The sequence below is a fragment of the Hemiscyllium ocellatum genome, chromosome 31 (genome assembly GCF_020745735.1).
Source record: "Hemiscyllium ocellatum isolate sHemOce1 chromosome 31, sHemOce1.pat.X.cur, whole genome shotgun sequence".
NCBI lineage: Eukaryota > Metazoa > Chordata > Chondrichthyes > Orectolobiformes > Hemiscylliidae > Hemiscyllium > Hemiscyllium ocellatum.
The window spans coordinates 9,844,527-9,863,742 of record NC_083431.1 but is presented as its reverse complement, the minus strand read 5'-3'; the positions used below and the strand labels follow the sequence as shown (position 1 = coordinate 9,863,742).

General features: G+C 39.6%; 1 protein-coding gene across 1 annotated transcript in view; it reads left to right on the top strand.

The window, feature by feature from the left end:
• Nucleotides 1-19,216, top strand: part of rpa1 (replication protein A1) — a 96,523-nt gene that overhangs the window by 42,910 nt on the left and 34,397 nt on the right. Inside the window, exons 9-11 of the mRNA XM_060847918.1 lie at nt 4,284-4,352; nt 12,641-12,833; nt 13,388-13,527. Of these exons, the coding sequence (XP_060703901.1) occupies nt 4,284-4,352; nt 12,641-12,833; nt 13,388-13,527 (402 nt within the window). The remainder of the gene's footprint in view (nt 1-4,283; nt 4,353-12,640; nt 12,834-13,387; nt 13,528-19,216) is intronic.

Sequence of the window (19,216 nt, the reverse complement as noted above, 5' to 3'; positions counted from 1 at the left end):
AAAAAAGTTCTCCTGCATGAAATTTTGGAATTTTCTCCCTCCTACCTTGCGCGTTAAAATAATCCTGGTTAAAATTTGGATAGTCAAAATTATTTTTTACTAGCTTATTCTTCAATGTTTCTGAAATTTGATTACTCATTTGCTCCTCTGTCTCCCTGACTGTTGGGGTCATATGATACACACCCAATGAAATGTTTGTCCCCTTTTTTTGAGAACTTCTACCCATATGGCTAGCCTTGATAGTCCTTCCAGGATACCATCCCTCTGTATTCCTTAATCAATATTGCAAACACTGCTCTCCTGACACATCTCTGATTTGTCTGAACGCTCTGTAACCAGGAATGTTGAACTGCCAATCCTGCCCATCTTTCAGCCAGTTCTCAGTTAAGTCTCCCACGTGCCTACCTGCCCTTTGTTCATCTGTTTTATTCCTCAGGCACCTTTTATTTTTGAATATATTCTATTGGGTATTGCTAAAATCACTTCTTTCTTATGTAGCTCATGTTTTTTTTCTGTATTCAGGCTCGCTCACTTGCATTTTAGCTTATGATTCCATCCCAGCTTATCTTCCCTCTAAACTACCTGTCAGGGTCCTAACCCTCTGCCAACCTACTTTAAATTCACCCAAACTGCATTAACAAAGCCTTCGTTTGAGGATGGTCCCATTCCTGTTCAGTTGTCATCTGTCCAACTTCTAGAGGTCCTGCTTCTCCTAGAAATGGTTCCATATCCTCAGGAATCTACGTCCATACATCCTGCACCTTGTCTCCAGCCTGCATTCATCTGGAGAATGCAGGCTGTGCATGGCACCAAGTGCAATTTGGAAGTTAATGCCTTTTGAAATCTTGCATTCAGTTTCCTACCTAATTCCCTGAAGTATGCTTGTAAGACCCAATCTTTCTTTCTTCCTATGTCATTGGTCTCAAAATGAACCACAAATTAGCTGTTTACATTCTCTGCAGCACTCTGTGCCATCCTTGATTTGGGAGGGTAGGAATGGTACATCAATGATTTTTAAAATGTTTGAAATTTAATATTTTGTGGTGTTCGATTTTTTGGTAATGGTAACTTATTGAATAAGTATTGTGTGAATAGCTTTGCCCTTTGAGACTTTGCCCAGTTGGTCATGTTGGACAAAACAAAGCAAATTGGCTAGATACTGAGGGGAAACAAAAGCACAGCTCCAGGGTTAGGGTGGGGAAATGAGATGCACTTGATTTCTATATCAGTAGGTGGCATAGTCAATGTGGTAAAACAACCTCCCTCTATCCCTTAATCACTGATCCAAGGAACGACTGTAAACTGGCTTATTTGATTAAGGCAGTGTCACGGTTGTACTCATTCAGACCTTATTGTCAAAACAGTCGAGTGTGGAAAGATTTGTCTTTTTCATGCTATAGCAGTTATTCTCAGTTTGTGGATGCTTTTGCATACTACAGAAAAACCAGGGGTTAACTAACTCTCTACTGACTGATTACAGAACCTGTCATCCTTGGCTCGCAAACAGTTAATCATTACTAGTGTCAGTTATAAAATAGAAACATTAAAGTAGTTACCCAGCAAGTGACCATTTGGTCTGTCATGACTCTGCAAAAACAACTCCTTTTGTTCCGCTTACCTGTCTTTTTCCTGCAACCCTGAATTCAAGAGAAGAAATTTAAGACAGTTGCAGCTATATCTGAGAATTCAGTCAAAACCTCTAAATCCAGAGAATGATGAGAATATGTTGACCTTACTACCAGTGGAAATCCTGCAAATACCCAAGATGCATTGAAGAAGAATCTGCAGAAGTAAATACTGGCATAGATCAGTGGTGCTGAATGGCTGTACTCTCCGCACTGCCTAAGGATCAGTTAATTCCGTATTATTTGCTGCATGTTCTTAACAGTGATCCATCCTCCTGTCAGTGCATTTAGGTCCAAAAATCTCAAAAAAAAATTCTCCTTATCTGTAAAATCCCAACTAGGAATGTTTGTAACTTTTGAGTCTCAGTTCTGCAATATTTAAACTGTCAGGCTGCTTTGAGTGCTTTTCAACGTATTTTGACAGCAAAATTCTTAATGACCAAAATTGAGTAGAAACTACATATCCGTTAGGGAAGGCACTTAGTTAATACTGCAGATCACGATCTCCATTAAGCACTTGACCTTAGAACTTCAGAGAATTGTATGGAATGCAATTTGTACCCGACTGTTTGGAATTCCAATAATTTTGTCTTCAGTATAGTAAAGGGTTTAAATAAATAATGTACGGTCTGGCTGGATCATCTAATCATAAAACATAAGACTGCAATGAATTATACAACAAAATCTGACGTTTCCTGGAGTAATTTGAATGTTTGCACATGCAGGGCAGCCGTTGTATTTCTATTCAGAAGATAATTGAGTGGGATAATCCTTCTAAGTTAAGATTCTGGAATTTAGTTTGCTTTTTTTTTGATGAATACACGATAGAGTTTGGCATTACTAAGCACTTGCATGTCTACAGCACACGAGCCAGTCATTTGGTATATGCCACAGTATACTCTGAATCATTTTTTTTATCATCCCGCATATCCCTCTATTCCATTCTTCAATTTGTCTATCAAGACTTTGTTGAAAGGCCCACACTTCTGTCCACTCCATGTGGCAATAAAATCTACATTTTCTTCACTGGTGAAGCAATTCTTCCAAACTACTGCTACTTCTGATGTTGGCTGCACAGTGTTCAACCCTGCCATCTTATTCTAGAATATCTGCTTGTTTCAAGCGATAGGATTTTGTTTCTTCCTTCATCAGCTGATCTAACACAAGTTATAGATTATGCAGAAACTGGATAATGGAATATACTTGTGTCGTGCAATTTCCAGTCTCTAATAGACCTGAAGCTATTCACCCTGTTTAAACTTCAAATATGATCAGTGATGTTGAATAATTTTCCCTGTGAAGAAACTCTGAATTGTGTTGCATCTCATCTGTATTTGTGTGTCGCTTCAGCATTTAAACATCAGGTTGGTTTTCTTCTTTATCTCTCTGGCTATAATCTGGAAGAATGGATTTAACACCATTTTTTTTCAGAACTTTGTTTTACTATGTAATGCAATTTGTTTTAATCTGCTATTTGGGTTATTATTGCTTTTTTGAACCATGATCTTAATATTTCTGGATGTAGGTTTGCTCGCTGAGCTGAAAGGTTCATTTCCAGACATTTCGTTACCTTACTAGGTAACATCTTCAGTGGACGTCATGCAAAGCAATGCTTAATATTTCTATGGAGTGCTCTTGGTTTGAACCATCTATAATTGTGATACTTTAACTCTACACTCCATTTGTTCATCAATTTATGATGGCAGACGGATTTTTTTTGTTGCTTCTGCAAATTTGTTTGCTCATTCTCCTCTGATTACAGCAATGATTGCCTCCCACTTGGCAACATCATATTTGATTCTTGGCTGCTTAAGCATAATATTCTTACCATAACATGATGCTGTTTTGGGATCATTTTCCAGTCCCACATATTAGTGGATCTATGCACAAAGAAATATTGATTTGGGTCTGTGTAATCCAGTGATTTTTAAAAATTATAAATAGCATTTTTCCATCGTTAAATAAAAATGTCCACTTTTGAAAGGTCCTAGTACTTGTACATAGCCACATGGGTGAGCTATAAATTAAAGAGCTTTTTAGGTTTAAAAATCACTGCACTTGTTTTCCATTGTTAATTATTCAGAATTTTTTACATTTAGTATTTATTACTAAATATTATTCACCAAACACTATAAATGAGTATTTTTCTGGTCTCTTGTTAATTTCTTCCACCAAAACATGGAGATGTTTGGTTGAAAGAACAGTAATATCTAAAATAGGCTCCACTGTACCACTTGTTAAAATACAATAAACTTTAATTTAAAAAGTAAATGGAAGCAATTTGTCTCAAAGCTGACTGTTTAATGGAATAGTTTGGCAGCATTGATTTTTTTTTTAATGAATTACGTTAAGCACAAAATCACATAAGTTAGGCTGTCCTACTGACACACAATTGAGCATAGTTTTTCACCTGTAGCTTCCCTGCATAGTAATTTCTTGATCTCAGCTGAGACCTCTTGAGGCAGTTCCTGATAGAGAAATTGTGTCCTTCACACCTGTGGGAAGGACCATGAGTAAGATATAATGGAGTGCCATAGAATCTGCTGGAGGTTATTGATGTTTGCAATTAACAAATCATATATAGTTTTGATGTTGATGCAGGAATCATCCTTAACTAGATGCCGAATTTCTATTGATTTGAATTGTTTTGTTTTGCAGGGTGAAATTAGAGCCACAGCTTTCACTGAGCAGGTGGATAAGTTCTTCCCACTTATTGAAGTGAATAAGGTAACGAGCCCCGTGTTGTCCTCAGAAACACATGACAATACTTAGTACATTGTGTTTATACTCCCAGGATGTTTTCTGGCAAATACTCAGATTTGTGCGCAAGCAATTTGTTTCCAAAGTGAAGGCAACTGTAGCAGGCGGATGCTTGTACGTTTAATAATCTTGTTATATTACAGTGATCTCGAGCTTTACCTCAGATGAAGTTTGAAATGTATCTCTAACAGTCATTTATGTAAAGGAAAATAGCTTTGTTATGGGAATTGATTTACACTTGCAACTGTAAAGTCTGCATCCACACTAAGATGCATTGTAAATCTACAGCTTAGTGTTCCTAATTTTCAAAGTGTAACATAATGTATGTGATTGTAAACAGACCTGATTCTATCAGAATGAGGGTCTACCCCTCCCCCACTTTAATTTTGAATCCAGCAGTACAAATTAGTTTGACTTTTTTGGGAGAGGTTAAAGATTTCTCGTTGAGATCAGATATTGTGTGCCCTCCCCGTGGGCATTTCTTTGTCAAAATGTCTAAATGTGATATAAGTAGGAAAGCCAGGGGAATGATATGTCATGACTTTAACAGAGAGGGTGAACTCTCAGTTTCCGGCAGTCTTTCCTACTGTTACGTGGGGCAGGGCATGTTTTGCTCCCACACTGTTTGCAAATTCGTGGCTTTCATGTGTTCATGACCTACGCAAACTTTAGATGACACTGAACCTGACCTCGTGTTAATTTTGCCTCTTACCTAAACAGAGCCATTACAGTGATTCTTGCACCAAACTTTATCCCCTCTCCCCACCCCACCCCCTAAAAAGGCATAAGTCACTGGGTGACTTACTTTCAGTAATGTAACAGGCTCTCTAAACCACTGCTGTTTCCCTGTGTATTTTGAAAGCTAATAGTGGTGAGCTTTTCATCCAATTAGCCTAACCTCGGTTGCTGGTAAAATTCTAGAATCCATCATTAAGGATAAGGTTTATAAATTCTCGGAAGAGCAGAGTCTGATTAGAACAAGTCAACATGGATTTAGTAAGGGGAGGTCATATCTGACAAACCTGTTGGAATTCTTTGAAGAGGTGACAAGTAGGTTAGACCAGGGAAACCTCGTGGATGTGGTCTATCTAGACTTCCAAAAGGCCTTTGATAAGGTGCCACACGGGAGGCTGCTGAGCAAGGTGAGGGCCCATGGTGTTCGAGGTGAGCTACTGGTATGGATTGAGGATTGGCTGTCTGACAGAAGGCAGAGAGTTGGGATAAAAGATTCTTTTTCGGAATGGCAGCCGGTGACAAGCGGTGTCCCGCAGGGTTCAGTGTTGGGGCCTCCGCTGTTCACATTATATATTAATGATCTGGATGAAGGGACTGGGGACATTCTAGTGAAGTTTGCCGATGATACAAAGTTAGGTGAACAGGCAGGTAGTACGAAGGAAGTGGCGAGGCTGCAGAAGGCTCTAGACAGTTTGGGAGCGTGGTCCAGGAAATGGCTGATGGAATTCAACATGAGCAAATGCGAGGTCTTGCACTTTGGAAAAAAGAATACAAGCATTGATTACTTTCTAAATGGTAAGAAAATTCGTAAAGCCAAAGTACAAAGGGCTCTGGGAGTGCTAGTCGAGGATTCTCTAAAGGTAAACATGCAGGTTGAGTCCATGATGAAGAAAGCGAATGCAATGTTGTCATTTATCTCAAGGGGGTTGGAATATAAAAGCACCGTTGTCCTACTGAGACTTTATAAAGCTCTGGTTAGGCCCCATTTGGAGTACTGTGTCCAGTTTTGGTCCCCACACCTCAGGAAGGATAAACTGGCACTGGAGCGTGTCCAGCGGAGATTCACACAGATGATCCCTGGAATGGTTGGTCTAACATACGAGGAGTGGCTAAGAATCCTGGGATTGTATTCATTGGAGTTTAGAGGATTAAGGGGAGATTTAATAGAAACATACAAGATAATACCTGGCTTGGAAAGGGTGGACGCCAGGAAATTGTTTCCGTTAGGCGAGGAGACTAAGACCTGTGGACACAGCCTTAGAATTAGAGGGGGTCAATTCAGAACAGAAATGCGGAGACATTTCTTCAGCCAGAGAGTGGTGGGCCTGTGGAATTCATTGCCACGGAGTGCAGTGGAGGCCGGGACGCTAAATGTCTTCAAGGCAGAGATTGATAAATTCTTGATGTCACAAGGAATTAAGGGCTACAGGGAGAATGTTGGTAAGTGGAGTTGAAATGCCCATCAGCCATGATTGAATGGTGGAGTGGACTCGATGGGCCGAATAGCCTTACTTCCACTCCTATATCTTATGGTCTAAGTCAAAAGACAGTTTAACTTCATATGAAATTTGGAGACTGCCTACGTGTGTACCAGTTCAACCTGTTACACACTACGATGTGAAGTGACTGACAACAAAGATAACTGCAACTCAAAAAAAGTTCAATACAACAGTTGTCCCCACTACACTCCTGTTCTTCAGTGAGACCTGGACGAAGTATTAGAGAAATTCTACTTGCAAACCCATTACAAAATAATGAGGACAAAACTAAACTGTTCAGCCCATTGCGTCTGCTCTGCCATTCAGTGAGAGAATGGATGAGCTGATAATTCTCAACTCTATTTTCCTACCTTTTTCCCCATAAAATCTGATTCCCTAAGTAATTAAAAATCTGTCCATTCCAACTTTGGATATGTTTAAAAACCCACTCCAAAGCCCTCAAAAGTAAAGAATTCCACAGGTTTACTACACTTGGAGGATAAATTCCTCCTAATATCTGTTTTAAATGGATGACCCCTTAGACTGAGATTAAACCCTCTGGTCTACACTTCCCCACAGGGGAACCAACCTTTCCACATCTACTCTGTCAAGCCCTTTTCCAATTTTTGTTTGAATACCTGCAAGCGTTGTAGGTATAATTTCTCTTGCACTTGTCCAAATTGCATTCAAGAATAGGAGTGCAGTGACTAAAACTGTTCAATTGAACTTTTGTTGAGTTCAGACCTTACTGAAGTCAAGTGAGTACAAATTTGGAGGCAACAGTGCATTCCCCTCGCTAGCAACTGCTGAATTGAAATACTCACTTTTTTATGCTTCACTCCTTATGGTGGCCCATTCCCAGACTTTGGAGGACAGCTGCAACTGAATCCAGTCCATCCCTCAGACGGACTAGCAGTGTCCAGACTGATTTTCCTTAACTTCCTAGACTGATGGTGGCTCAATCTCCTGATTCAAATGATCTTTTGACTTACATCTGTCCAACGGTGTCTGTGACTGGGGCCAACTATCCTGGAGTGGAATGGCATTCAGCCTGATTTTGGAAAACAACTTTGACCCATTAAGCATGCCTGAACTCTCCGCTTATTGCCATACTCATTCTCACATGTGTACAGTTGGTTTGCTGTGTAAACTGCAGACTCTTTGTGCCACAAGCTGCCTACTTGCCTTTTGCATTCAAGTATGATTATAAGACAAAAACTACTGCCTGACCCTGTCTGCTAAAATGCCACCTATAAAGCTGAAGCTTTGCCATTTTGCAGTGGGTGAAGTGATGGGCCAGTGACTATTCCTAACAGGTAGACTCTAATTCTGCTGAGTTGTGTAATGAAAGAGATGCAAAATTTGTTATTAGGCTTCTCCCCACATAATGGCAAGGGTTGAAAAATTATAAGAGGTGATCACAATTATCTGATTTTTGGAGTTTGCATAAATAACTCTTTACCCTCCATTCTTATTGTCACCGAAAGGAAGTGAAACATTTGGTCCATGATTGTTGTACTGGGTGAATCCAACAAAAACGATTAGAGCATAGAACAATACAGTGCAGAACAGGCTCTTCGGCGCTCAATGTTATGCCAACCTGTGAATTAATCTAAACCCATCCACCAACACTATCCTATCATCATCCATATGCTTATCCAAGGACTGTTTAAATGCCCCTAATGTGGCTGAGTTAAGTACATTAGCAAGCAGGGCATTCCATGCCCTTACCACACTGCGTAAAGAACCTGCCTCTGACATCTATCTTAAGTCTATCGCCCCTCAGTTTGCAGCTATTCCCCCTCGTACAAGCTGACATCATCATCCTAGGGAAAAGACTTCCACTGTCTACCCTATCTAATCCTCTGATCATCTTTTATGTCTCTCTTAAATCTCCTCATAGCCATCTTCTTTCCAATGCGAACAGACCCAAGTCCCCTCAGCCTTTCCTCATAAGAGCTTCCCTCCAGACCAGGCAACATCCTGGTAAATCTCCTCTGCACCTTTTCCAACGCTTTCACATCCTTCCTGTAATAGGGTGGCCAGAACTGTACACAATATTCCAAGTGAGGCTGCACTATCGTTTTGTACATTTGCAGCATGACATCACTGCTCCAGAACTCAATCTCTCTACTACTAAAACCTGACACATCGTACGCCTTCTTAGCAGCACTATCAACCTGGGTAGCAACTTTCAGGGATCTACGTACATGGGCACCAAGATCCCTCTGCACATCCACCCTACCAAGAATCTTTCCATTGATCCAGTATTCTGCTTTCCTGTTATTCTTCCCAAAGTGAATCATTTCACATTTAGCTGCATTGAACTCCATTTGCCACACCTCAACCCAATTCTGCAGTTTATCCAAGAGCCCTGCAACATTCTTCTACACTGTCCACCACTCTGTCGACTTTAGTGTCATCTGCAAACTTATTAACCCATCCACCTATACCTGTGTCCAAGTCATTTACAAAAATGACAACCAGATCTTTGTGGCACACTAGCCAGACTCCAGGCTGAATATTTTCCATCAACCATCACTTGTTGCCGCCTTACAGAAAGCCAGTTTATAATCCAAATCGCCCTCAATTCTGTGCCTCCGCATTTTCTCCAAAAGTCTACCATGTGGAACCTTGTCAAAGGCTTTAATGAAGTCCAGTTACACCATGTCAACTGCCCTACCCTCATCCACGTGATCGGTCACCTTCTCAAAAACCTCAATGACACACAACCTGCCCTTGACACGAAACCGTGTTGACTATTTGAAATCAAATTGTTGCTTGCTAGATGATTATAAATTCTATTTGTTGTAATCCTTTCCAAAACTCTTCGTACAAGAAACTTAAGGCTCACTGGTCAATAATTACCTGGGTCACCTCTACTGTCCTTGAACAAGGGCACAACATTTACAATCCTCCAGTCCTCTGGTACTAAACCTGTAGACAATAATGACTCAAAAGATCAAGGCCAAAGGCTCCACCATCTTCTCCCTAGCTTCCCAGAGAACCCATCCAGCCCAGGGGACTTGTCCACTTTCACTCCTAGAATTGATAACACCTCCTCCTTACTTACCTCAATCCTTTCTAGTCTAATAGCCTGTATCTCCGTCTTCTGTACAATATTCTCCTTTTCCTGAGTGAAAACAGTTGAGAAATATTCATTTAGCACCTCTCCGATCCCCACAGGGTCCACACATAACTTCGCAATTCTGTCCACAACTGGCCCTATTCCTACCCGAGTCATCCTTTTATCCTTTCATCACCTCATCTGAACCATCTCATCTCCCTCTTTCATTAACAAGAAATAAAATTTCTTCAGTAAACCATAGTTCCCTTACCTTATCACTTCCTCCCTGCCTGACAGAGACAGATGTGTCAAGGGCACGCAATATCTGTACCTTAAACCAACTCCATATTTCGATTGTCCCCCTCCCCTGCATTTAGCTACCCCATTCTATGCCTCCTAAGTCTTGCCTAATTGCATTATAATTGCTCTTTCCCCATCTATAACTCTTGCCCTGTGGCATGTACCTATCACTTTCCATCACTAAACTAAACCTAACTGAAATCTGGTCACTCTCTCTCAAATTCTCACCTACCATTAAATCAAACACTTGGCCTGGTTCATTACCAAGTACCAGATCCAGTGTGGACTACCCTCTTTTCCCCCTTGTCAGCCCTTCGTTATACTCTTGTCAGGAAACCCTCCTGCACGCATTGGACAAAAACTGATCCATCTGATATATTAGAGTTACAGCATTTCCAGTCAATGTTGGGGAAGTTAAAATCCCCCATAATGCCCACCCTGTTCCTTTCACTCCTACCCAGAATTATTTTGCCAATCCACTCCTCCACATCCCTGGAACTGTGTGGAGGCCTGTTTTAAAAAAAAAACTCACAGCAGTGTGACTTCTCCTCTCCTGTTTCTAACCTCAGTCCATACCACCTCAGAAGACGAGTTCTCGTCAAAAGTTCTTTCAGCCACCGTTATATTGTCCTTGACTAACAGAGGCACACATTCCCCCTCTTTTACTACCTTCCCTGATCTTAATGAAAGATCGAAACCTGGAACCTGCAATATCCATTCCTCACCCTGCTCTATTTATGTCTCCGAAATGGCCACAACATCGAAGTCCCAGGTACCTATCTATGCTGCAAGCTTATTCTGGATACTCCTGGCACTTCAAACCAGCTTGCTATCTGCCAGCATACTCCTGTGAAATCCTGTCTGTCCTCCCTACTCAATCCTGTGTACTGGAACTACACAACAGGTTTCCATCCCCCTGCTGAGCTAGTTTAAACCCACCAGAAAAACAGTAGCAAATTTCCCATCCAGGATATTAGTACCGACTGGTTCAAGTGAAGAACATCGTTTGTCGAGGTCCCATCTTCCCCAGAATGAGCCTCAATAATCCATTTACCTGAAACCCTCCCTCCTGCACCATCCCTGCAGCCACATGTTCAGCTGATGTCTCGCCCTGTTGCTCACCTTATCATGTGGCGCAAGTAACAAACTCTTTGATCTAGCTCTCAGCTCTATCCCTCTTTCTACCTATACTGTTGGTACCTATGTGGACCATGACTTGGGGCTGGTCACCCTATCCCGACATACCTTGGTGAGACTACAAAAGTAATTTGATACAGTCCGCCAGAAAGCGCTTTGGGACACCATATCCAGATTGGGTATCTTCCAGGGGTTCTTGCTGGTTTGTCAACTGCCTGAAGAGCAGAAAGGTCTCAAGCTGCTGAACAAATTGTAAGTTCATGAATTGACCCTTTCCTCCACTTTGCCTCTTCAACCATTATTTTGAGTTCAGGAATGGCTTGATAGTGGGGATAAACACCTTTGAAATACACAACAATGTCTTCAATCTGTGATAACCATTCTTTTACCAAAACTGCAGCATAGCTAATCATGCAACAATTCAGAGCATGAACACTGCCCTCCAATTTGATTTTCTTCAGTGAATGAACTCAAATTGAATTTTCTTCTCTATGTAGAACCCTTCAAATGATCGGTCAATATTCTGAAGAAAAGACTTTCACTGAAGAAGTGAAATTCATACTGATCTAAGTTTTCAAAATTATGAAGATTTTGAGGAGCCAAACAGCAAGTTGTTCCATTAATATTTATTACAAGAAGCATGAAGGAGATAGTTGCTATTTAGTCAGAGGCAATCGTTTAAAAGGAAACTCGTGTTAAAATGAGGATATTCATGGTGTTGCTGAGATAGTGGGATTTGAACTTGTGCTTCTGAATCATCTGTGTGGGTTCCTGGATTATAAACCAAGTAACACAACAAGATAGAGAAGCATAGTATCTATTAGAATATTTATCTCCATTTGAGATTAAGGCATCAGTACAGGCAAATGGATCAAATGACATCGGACAGGTAATTTTGATTGATCTCAGTCTTGAGTATCTGTTTTAAAATTTATTTTTAAATCAGAGTGTAAAATTGAAGCATGTTGTCTAATGACATATAAATAAACTGCATTTGTTGGAAGCCATAGATTTGCTAAGAAAATGCCTCAGAGTTTGTCAATATCCAGAATCCATTTATTTTCTACTTTAGTCTAACCTGACTGAACTTGTTGCATCACAATATTTGTGGTGGGTCACTGTTATTTGTTTCTTTTGCTTCTTTAATTACACCGTTTTGGCTGAGGATCAGGCATCTGCCAATTAGATGAAGTTTGTCATAGGGTAAAGAATGACCAACTCAACACCTCAAGCCTGTTACATAGACCAGGCAGGATGTCTTAATTGAGCTGTGGTGCTTCCTTTTTGGCCAGAGGCATGTGGAGATTGGAAAGAGATGCAAAAGTTATCCCAAAAAAGGCGCACGCAGAAATTACACTTGAAACAAGTCATGAGAATAGTTGTGGTAAACTTGTGCATTTAACTGTTGAGTTGCTTTATGTCTGATTTATAATTTTGTCATTAAATTTGAGGTTTGATATGGGGAGAGAGAGAAGTTGTGAATTATTGTTAATGGTTTAAAACAGTTGGATTAAATGTTCCTGCTTTTGTAATTCCAGGTATATTACGTGTCAAAAGGAACATTGAAGACAGCCAACAAACAGTATACATCTGTGAAGAATGATTATGAAATGACTTTTACTAACGAGACCACTGTGATCCCTTGTGATGACTCAGATGATTTGCCAACAGTCCAATTTGAGTTTGTACCAATAGATCAGCTGGAAAATAAAAACAAGGATACAATGCTTGGTGAGAGACTTTTTTAAAGGGGAGGTTCTATGTAGTTCTAACATTTGTAATGTATGGTTTTGGTCATGGCACTTTTTGGATGCCTCATCCTGCTCTTTGCAAGCACAACTTAGTGTTGAAGTGGTACATGGTAATGTTTCTACATATCAAAATTCATTAAGTCCTATCCAATCTCCCTGCCCATTTTTTCAAAATTAAGCAAAGAGTTGACTGTGGCCCCTTTAACCTGTTCTGCTGTTTAATGCATTGATCCTCAACTTGAGCTTCAGTTTCACCTTGGACTTCTGATTCCCTGAGTAGCCTAAAAATGTATCAACCTTTGCCTTGGCTGTATTCAACAGCTGAGCAGTTATTTCAGCAAAGGTCTCTGCTTCAATTTTGACTTGAAGTTGGAACAAGCAGCTTTTAGCCCACATCAATAGTCGGCCACTAAGTACTCTGTATTTCACCCGTTGTACTAAATTTTCCAGTGTCTCGTGGGAATTGGTTGCTGTATTTTAATAGTATATTGTTCTAGAATTTCTCATGGTCATTTTTTAAATGGCTCTTTCCAGATGTAATTGGAGTCTGCAAGTCATTTGAAGATGTCACTAAGATAACAGTGAAGTCAAACAATCGAGAAGTATCCAAGAGAAATGTTTATTTGTTGGATATGAGTGGAAAAATTGTCTCTACTACGCTGTGGGGTGAGGATGTAAGCATCTTTCTTTTCAGAATTTACTTTTACATCAAATTAATCAATTATTTGCAATACTTGAAGTTGACTGAATGTTCTTGTAGTAGTGTTTATATTGGTTATTGTCTGAAGTCTGGTCACAATGGATAGGCCTGTGTAGCACCTTTGGTAGGAAAGCAGTCAGCACCAGTCATCTGACCTACACTGTTGTGGCATGTTATTTCAAGATACAGTTGTATCTGTGTAGCTAGAATGAACAGTTTTGTATTCTTAATCCTTCTCTTCCTTGGATCTTTGTCATATTTCAGTGAAATTAATCATTTTATACTAATTCAGTGTCTTCCAGCTTGTACTTAGAAAAGTTGAATTTCTAAGACTCAATTTTTAGCTAAGAAATAGGGGTTGGTTTCTACATGTGTAACACTTCTGGACAGTATGGAATCTGCATTCTCATTGCCCTGCTATAGCAGTAGCTATATTGGATGCTGTTCTGTCGCCCCACCTCATGAAAAAGTGCGAACTGAGTGGAAAGTATTTAAATTGTTTTTAATCTTTAGAAGACTCATCAAAAATACAAAAAAAAAGCATTTTATGCCATTTCACTCACTCCCTTTATTCAGGACAAAAGACACTCTCAAACTTTCTTCATCTCATTGTGAAGTGCATTAGATATCCCATGAATGCCATCTTCATTTTAATTTTGTACTAGAAAGCTACAATGAATTGCCACAGAATTGTTAACCTTGAGGTCCCAATCCTGTTCCCTTGGTGAACATCTCTCTGATCATCCAGTCGTGCTACTTTTTTTCAAATGCCATTTTTGAAGTACTTGTTCAGAGAGACAGGATTGGTCACACCATGAATCACTGCTGTAAACTTCAACAAGATCAAGGTGTGATCCAAACCTGTATCCAAATAATAAGGCTTTTGATTTCTTTATGACCAGGTCAGAAGCATCAGACTTTATTAACCATGTTTGCCAAGCCACCTTCATCCATACAACCATCCTTTATCATGGTTGTGATTGACTTCCCTATTTTCTGAGGATTTTTTTCCTCTTGTCTATCACTATTGGCTTGGGTTTTGTCATATTAAGCATACATGACAGTGCTTCTGTGAACCTACTATTGTGATCAGTTGTCTTCATTAATACTTCTTTCACTTTAATAATGCAATGAATGTCTCGCAATTTTCATGGGAGTTTCATTCATGTTTGCAGTACAAGGCTAGTCTGTCCATTCTTTTGTCCATATTTGATGACAAAGTTTGTGCCAGGTTTATTGTATTCCAAGTTCTGATGGGAGATGTTTTGTGGTGCAGTACAAAATTTTCTATTCAGAAACCTGGTACACCATCTAGGGTTGGCGTTGAAATCTACAGTTCTTGTGTTTGTTTGTTTTGAGACAAATATTCAGACCCTCAAGAAACTGATTTTCTTTGCATTTTGCAACTTTGTCTTTCTCCAGGTGCCACGCTAGGCTTTCTTCTGTTTGTTTATTTAGTTTAAGCAGATGTTAAAAATATGTAGCAAGAGAAGAACTTCAGATTAGAAGGAGCTATCGGCCATAAAATTATTTGTCTAGCCTGTAATCTTACCGCTCATCCTGAATATCATGTTGCCATATTAGTGAGATTTGCAGCACCGCCACACAGACTATTATGGTAGTAACCTTGATGTCATGTTGTCTTGTGGAGCAGAGCAGCTATCATTAGTGGTGTGCTATCATTCAGTTAAGTAGGTTTGCACGAGGGCACTTTTGACTTCAGCAACAAGTGGTGGTAAGTGTCATGAGTTTGGATGTTTTGGCCAAATATCTGAGTCAACTTTGGGAGAAACTGATCACTGCTTAATTATTTACTATGTATAACTCAGGCCCTAGTAAAAGGAACAGAGACTGGCATTCTGTGTAGTGTATCTCATGTTTCATCAGGCAGAATTTTTTAATGTAATTTTGAAAAAGCTATTTTGAAAAAGATGAATGCAAAGCCAATTTACAGTTACTCCACCAACATGAAGGCAGCTTCACTCATTATTTAATACTGATGCACACTATTCATGTTATAGTAAGTTGGGCTTTAGGACAAATAATGGAAAATTAAAAATTTTGATATTAATTTGAGATATCACAGATTTGTTAAAGACGGCAGGAGTGCATGGAGACATAAGCTAATTGAGCAGATAAATGGCACCTGAAATTCAGTGTAGGAAAAGATAAAATTTTGAGTAAGAACAGGGAAAGGCAGTTCTTAGTGAGTAGAGGTGCTTTTTTTAAATTTATTTGTGTGATGTGGACATCGCAAGCAATACCCTGCCTGACTTGCCCTTGGGAGCCATTGAGACACAAACCATTTGCTGTGGGTCTAGTCATTTGGTAAGGTGAGCAGATGTCTTTCTCTAAAGTACATTTGTAAATCACATGGGCTTTTACCATATTCTGTCATTTCATGGGCACCATTACTGATGCTTGATTTTTTTTTATATTAGGGTAAATTTAGATTAAATTTAAATTTCCCAGGCCATGAGCCTAAGTGTCTGAGGAATTAGGCCACTGATGTTGCCACTATGCCATGGTCTTTTGATTTTGTTTCTGGAGCCACAGAATCCATACAGCAACACAAGACGACAAAGTAATTTTGTGTTTGTTACTTAATACATAGTTTACAACATCTTGTAAAACATAGACATAACAGCATCCAAAGAAGCGTGAGATTGGTTTACTTAGATGTTACCGTAATGTGGAATTACAGTTGTGATAAACTTGAACATCTTGGACTGACTTAATGGAGACCGTTAAGGTTATTTTAGTTTGTGCAGTGATGAATTATTTGTGCTGATCAGTGAGGTTATAACAATGGCACTAATTTAAACGTACTCTGAAATTAATGTTAGAAAATAAGTTGAGTAGTTTGGATGTGAAATTTTCTTCCACAAACTGATGAAACATTGCCCAGCATTTAGTTTCAAGAGAATAATTAATTGCATAGAAGTGGGAATAATAGAGTGACAAGTGGTTATGTGAAGAAATTTTAGAAGTCTGTTTTTGTGTTGTATTGATTCCAATTTTTGGGTGGAATGACAGTTAATTTCTTACATAAATAGTGGTTTCTGGCTTGTACTTTTATAAAGAGGCATAGAATAGAACATTTGGAAAATGACATTCTCATGTAGCAAAGTCAGCATGGCCTCATGAAAGAGAAATCATGTCTGACTAAATATATTAAGGATTTTTGAGGAAGTCTTAACAAAGTTGGTAGAGGGAAACCAGCAGATGTCATTTGACAAGGTACCTCTCAAGACTTTAAGTCATAAGATAAGAGCCCCTGGGTTAGAAGTAGTGTATTGGCATGGTGGAGAATTGGCTAATGGGCTGGAAACAGCAAGTGGGAATAAGGGGTTCTTTTTTTCAGGTTGGCGACTTGTAACCAGTGGGGTTCCACAGAGATCCGCGCTGGGGCTGCAACTGTTTGCAATGTATATTAATGACTTGGAGGGAGGAAGTGAATGTACAGTAGCCAAATTTGCAGATAACAAAAGAAAGGTATGTTGTAAGAGGGAAACAAGCTTTACTGAGAGATATTGATAGGTTAAGCAGGCAAATATTTTGCAAATAAAGTATAATGTGGGGAAAATGTGAAGTTTGTTTTGGAAGAAAAGAATATTTAAATGGGGATAAACTGCAGAAAGCTGCAACACAAGGACTTTGGATTACTTTGTGCATGAAACATGCCAAAGCTCGCACATGGTGCAGCGGGTAATCTGGAAGGCTAATGGCATGTTGGCCCTTGTTTCAAGGGAGTTGGAGTAGAAGAGTGGGGAAGTCTTACTGCAACTGTACAAGGAGTATGTGAGATCACATTTGAAGTACTGTGAGCAGTTTTTGTCCCCTTATTTAAGGAATGATATTGTTTCATTGGAGGTAGTTCAGAGAAATTCCACTAGGATAACCCCTCGTATGGAGGGACTGTCTTATGAGCAAAAGTGGAACTGTACTGCTGTGATATAGAAGAAAGAAGTGATCTTATTGAAACATATAGGATTCTTAAGAGGCTTGACAAGATAATTGCCGAGAGGATATTTCCAGTCATGGCAGAGTCTAGGTCCAGACTGTATCGTCTCAGAATAAAGGGATGCTGGTTTAAGACTAACATGAGGAATTTCTTTTGAGGATTGAGAGTCTGTGTATTTTGAAAACTGAGATTCTTGATCAGCAGGGGAAGCAAGCGTTACAGGGAAAGGGCAGGAAAGTAAGCATAAGGAATGTCCGATCAGCTGAGATTCTATTGAATGGCAGATTAAGCTCGAAGGGCTGAACAGTCAACTCCTATTGCTATTTCTTATAATCTTGTGGACAGTTGCAAAGTGGTGACCTTGGGTGAGAGGGGCAGTGACTGCTGGCAGATGAGTGAGTTACTGTGTCTGAATCTTTTATAAAATTAACTTAACGTTTAACTGAAATTTACTGTTTAATTTCTCTATATCCCAACCGAGAGCCAGGATGTACAAGGCCTCCACTAGGAAAGCAATCTTCATTTAATGTTAGTTTTAGAAGCATATGAAGACAGGCATCTCAGTGTGGGTTTGCATTGTGTATTAGCATTTGGATGAGTAAGGGAATAAGGGGAAGGAAGTGCGCCTTTTGCTCTTTCTCACTTTTCATTCTTAAGTGTTTTGTTCTTTATTGAAGAAGGAAGCTAGCTGTTTGATCATAATCTGCTAAGTGAGAAGTTCTGAAAATCAAAACATACAGCTCCCTGGTTGCAAGCTGATTCCATTCTGGAGTCTGTTCTCTAGTCAATTTGTGCGCAACTCGAAACTCAGTACAAGACAACATAAAGTAGCCATTTATATTTTTTAAAATGTTTGTATGTCAGGTCTTGAAAATTGCATTCATAAATACAAGTGTTCAAAATTCGAACATTTGTAAATCGGGGACACCCTGTAGTATGGAAATTTGGTTAATAAAACATGAAATAAAATTGAGTAAAATAAAGAAGTTAATTAAAAGACATCAAAGATGGCAGACTTGTGATATCTCATAATTGCAACATGGGAGCTCCTGAATGCCCATGTAATCCAGGATAAGCGTGCAGGAGGTGTTTGTAGCTGAGGCTGTGTTTGAGCTGATGCTGAACTACAAACACTGCAACATGTCAGGGTGGGGGAATGTTGATGGAACATTTTGTGAGAATTGGTCAGACCCCTTTTAGGTTAGGGTCTTTTGATTAGAGTAGATGACAAGAACAAAGTTTCTCTGTCAGTAAGGCTGGTAATGAGAACAAGAAAGTAGGAGTCTCTGCCATCATGATTGTCCAGCAGGTCTGAGATTCTTTGAGCTTGTTTGAATAAGAGTGAGGGTTATAAGGCAGGTGAGCTAACTGACCTTGCCACTTTGTTATGGAAATCCATTCCAGTCAGGGAAATCAAAATGGAATGTCGTGAAGGTAGAGGACAACATAATGAGGGCTGGGCACTATTCTACTCGCCAAAACAGTGAGGGTCTTGACTTTGTATTATCTGTCTGGTGGATGTAGGTTTGCTCGCTGAGCTGGAAGGTTCATTTCCAGACATTTCATCACCCTACTAGGTAACATATTCAGTGAGCATCAGGCGAAGCACTGCTGCTAAGTCCTGCTTTCTACTTATATGTTTGAATTTCTTTGGGTTGGTGATGTCATTTCCTGTTCTTTTTCTCAGGGGGTGGTAGAT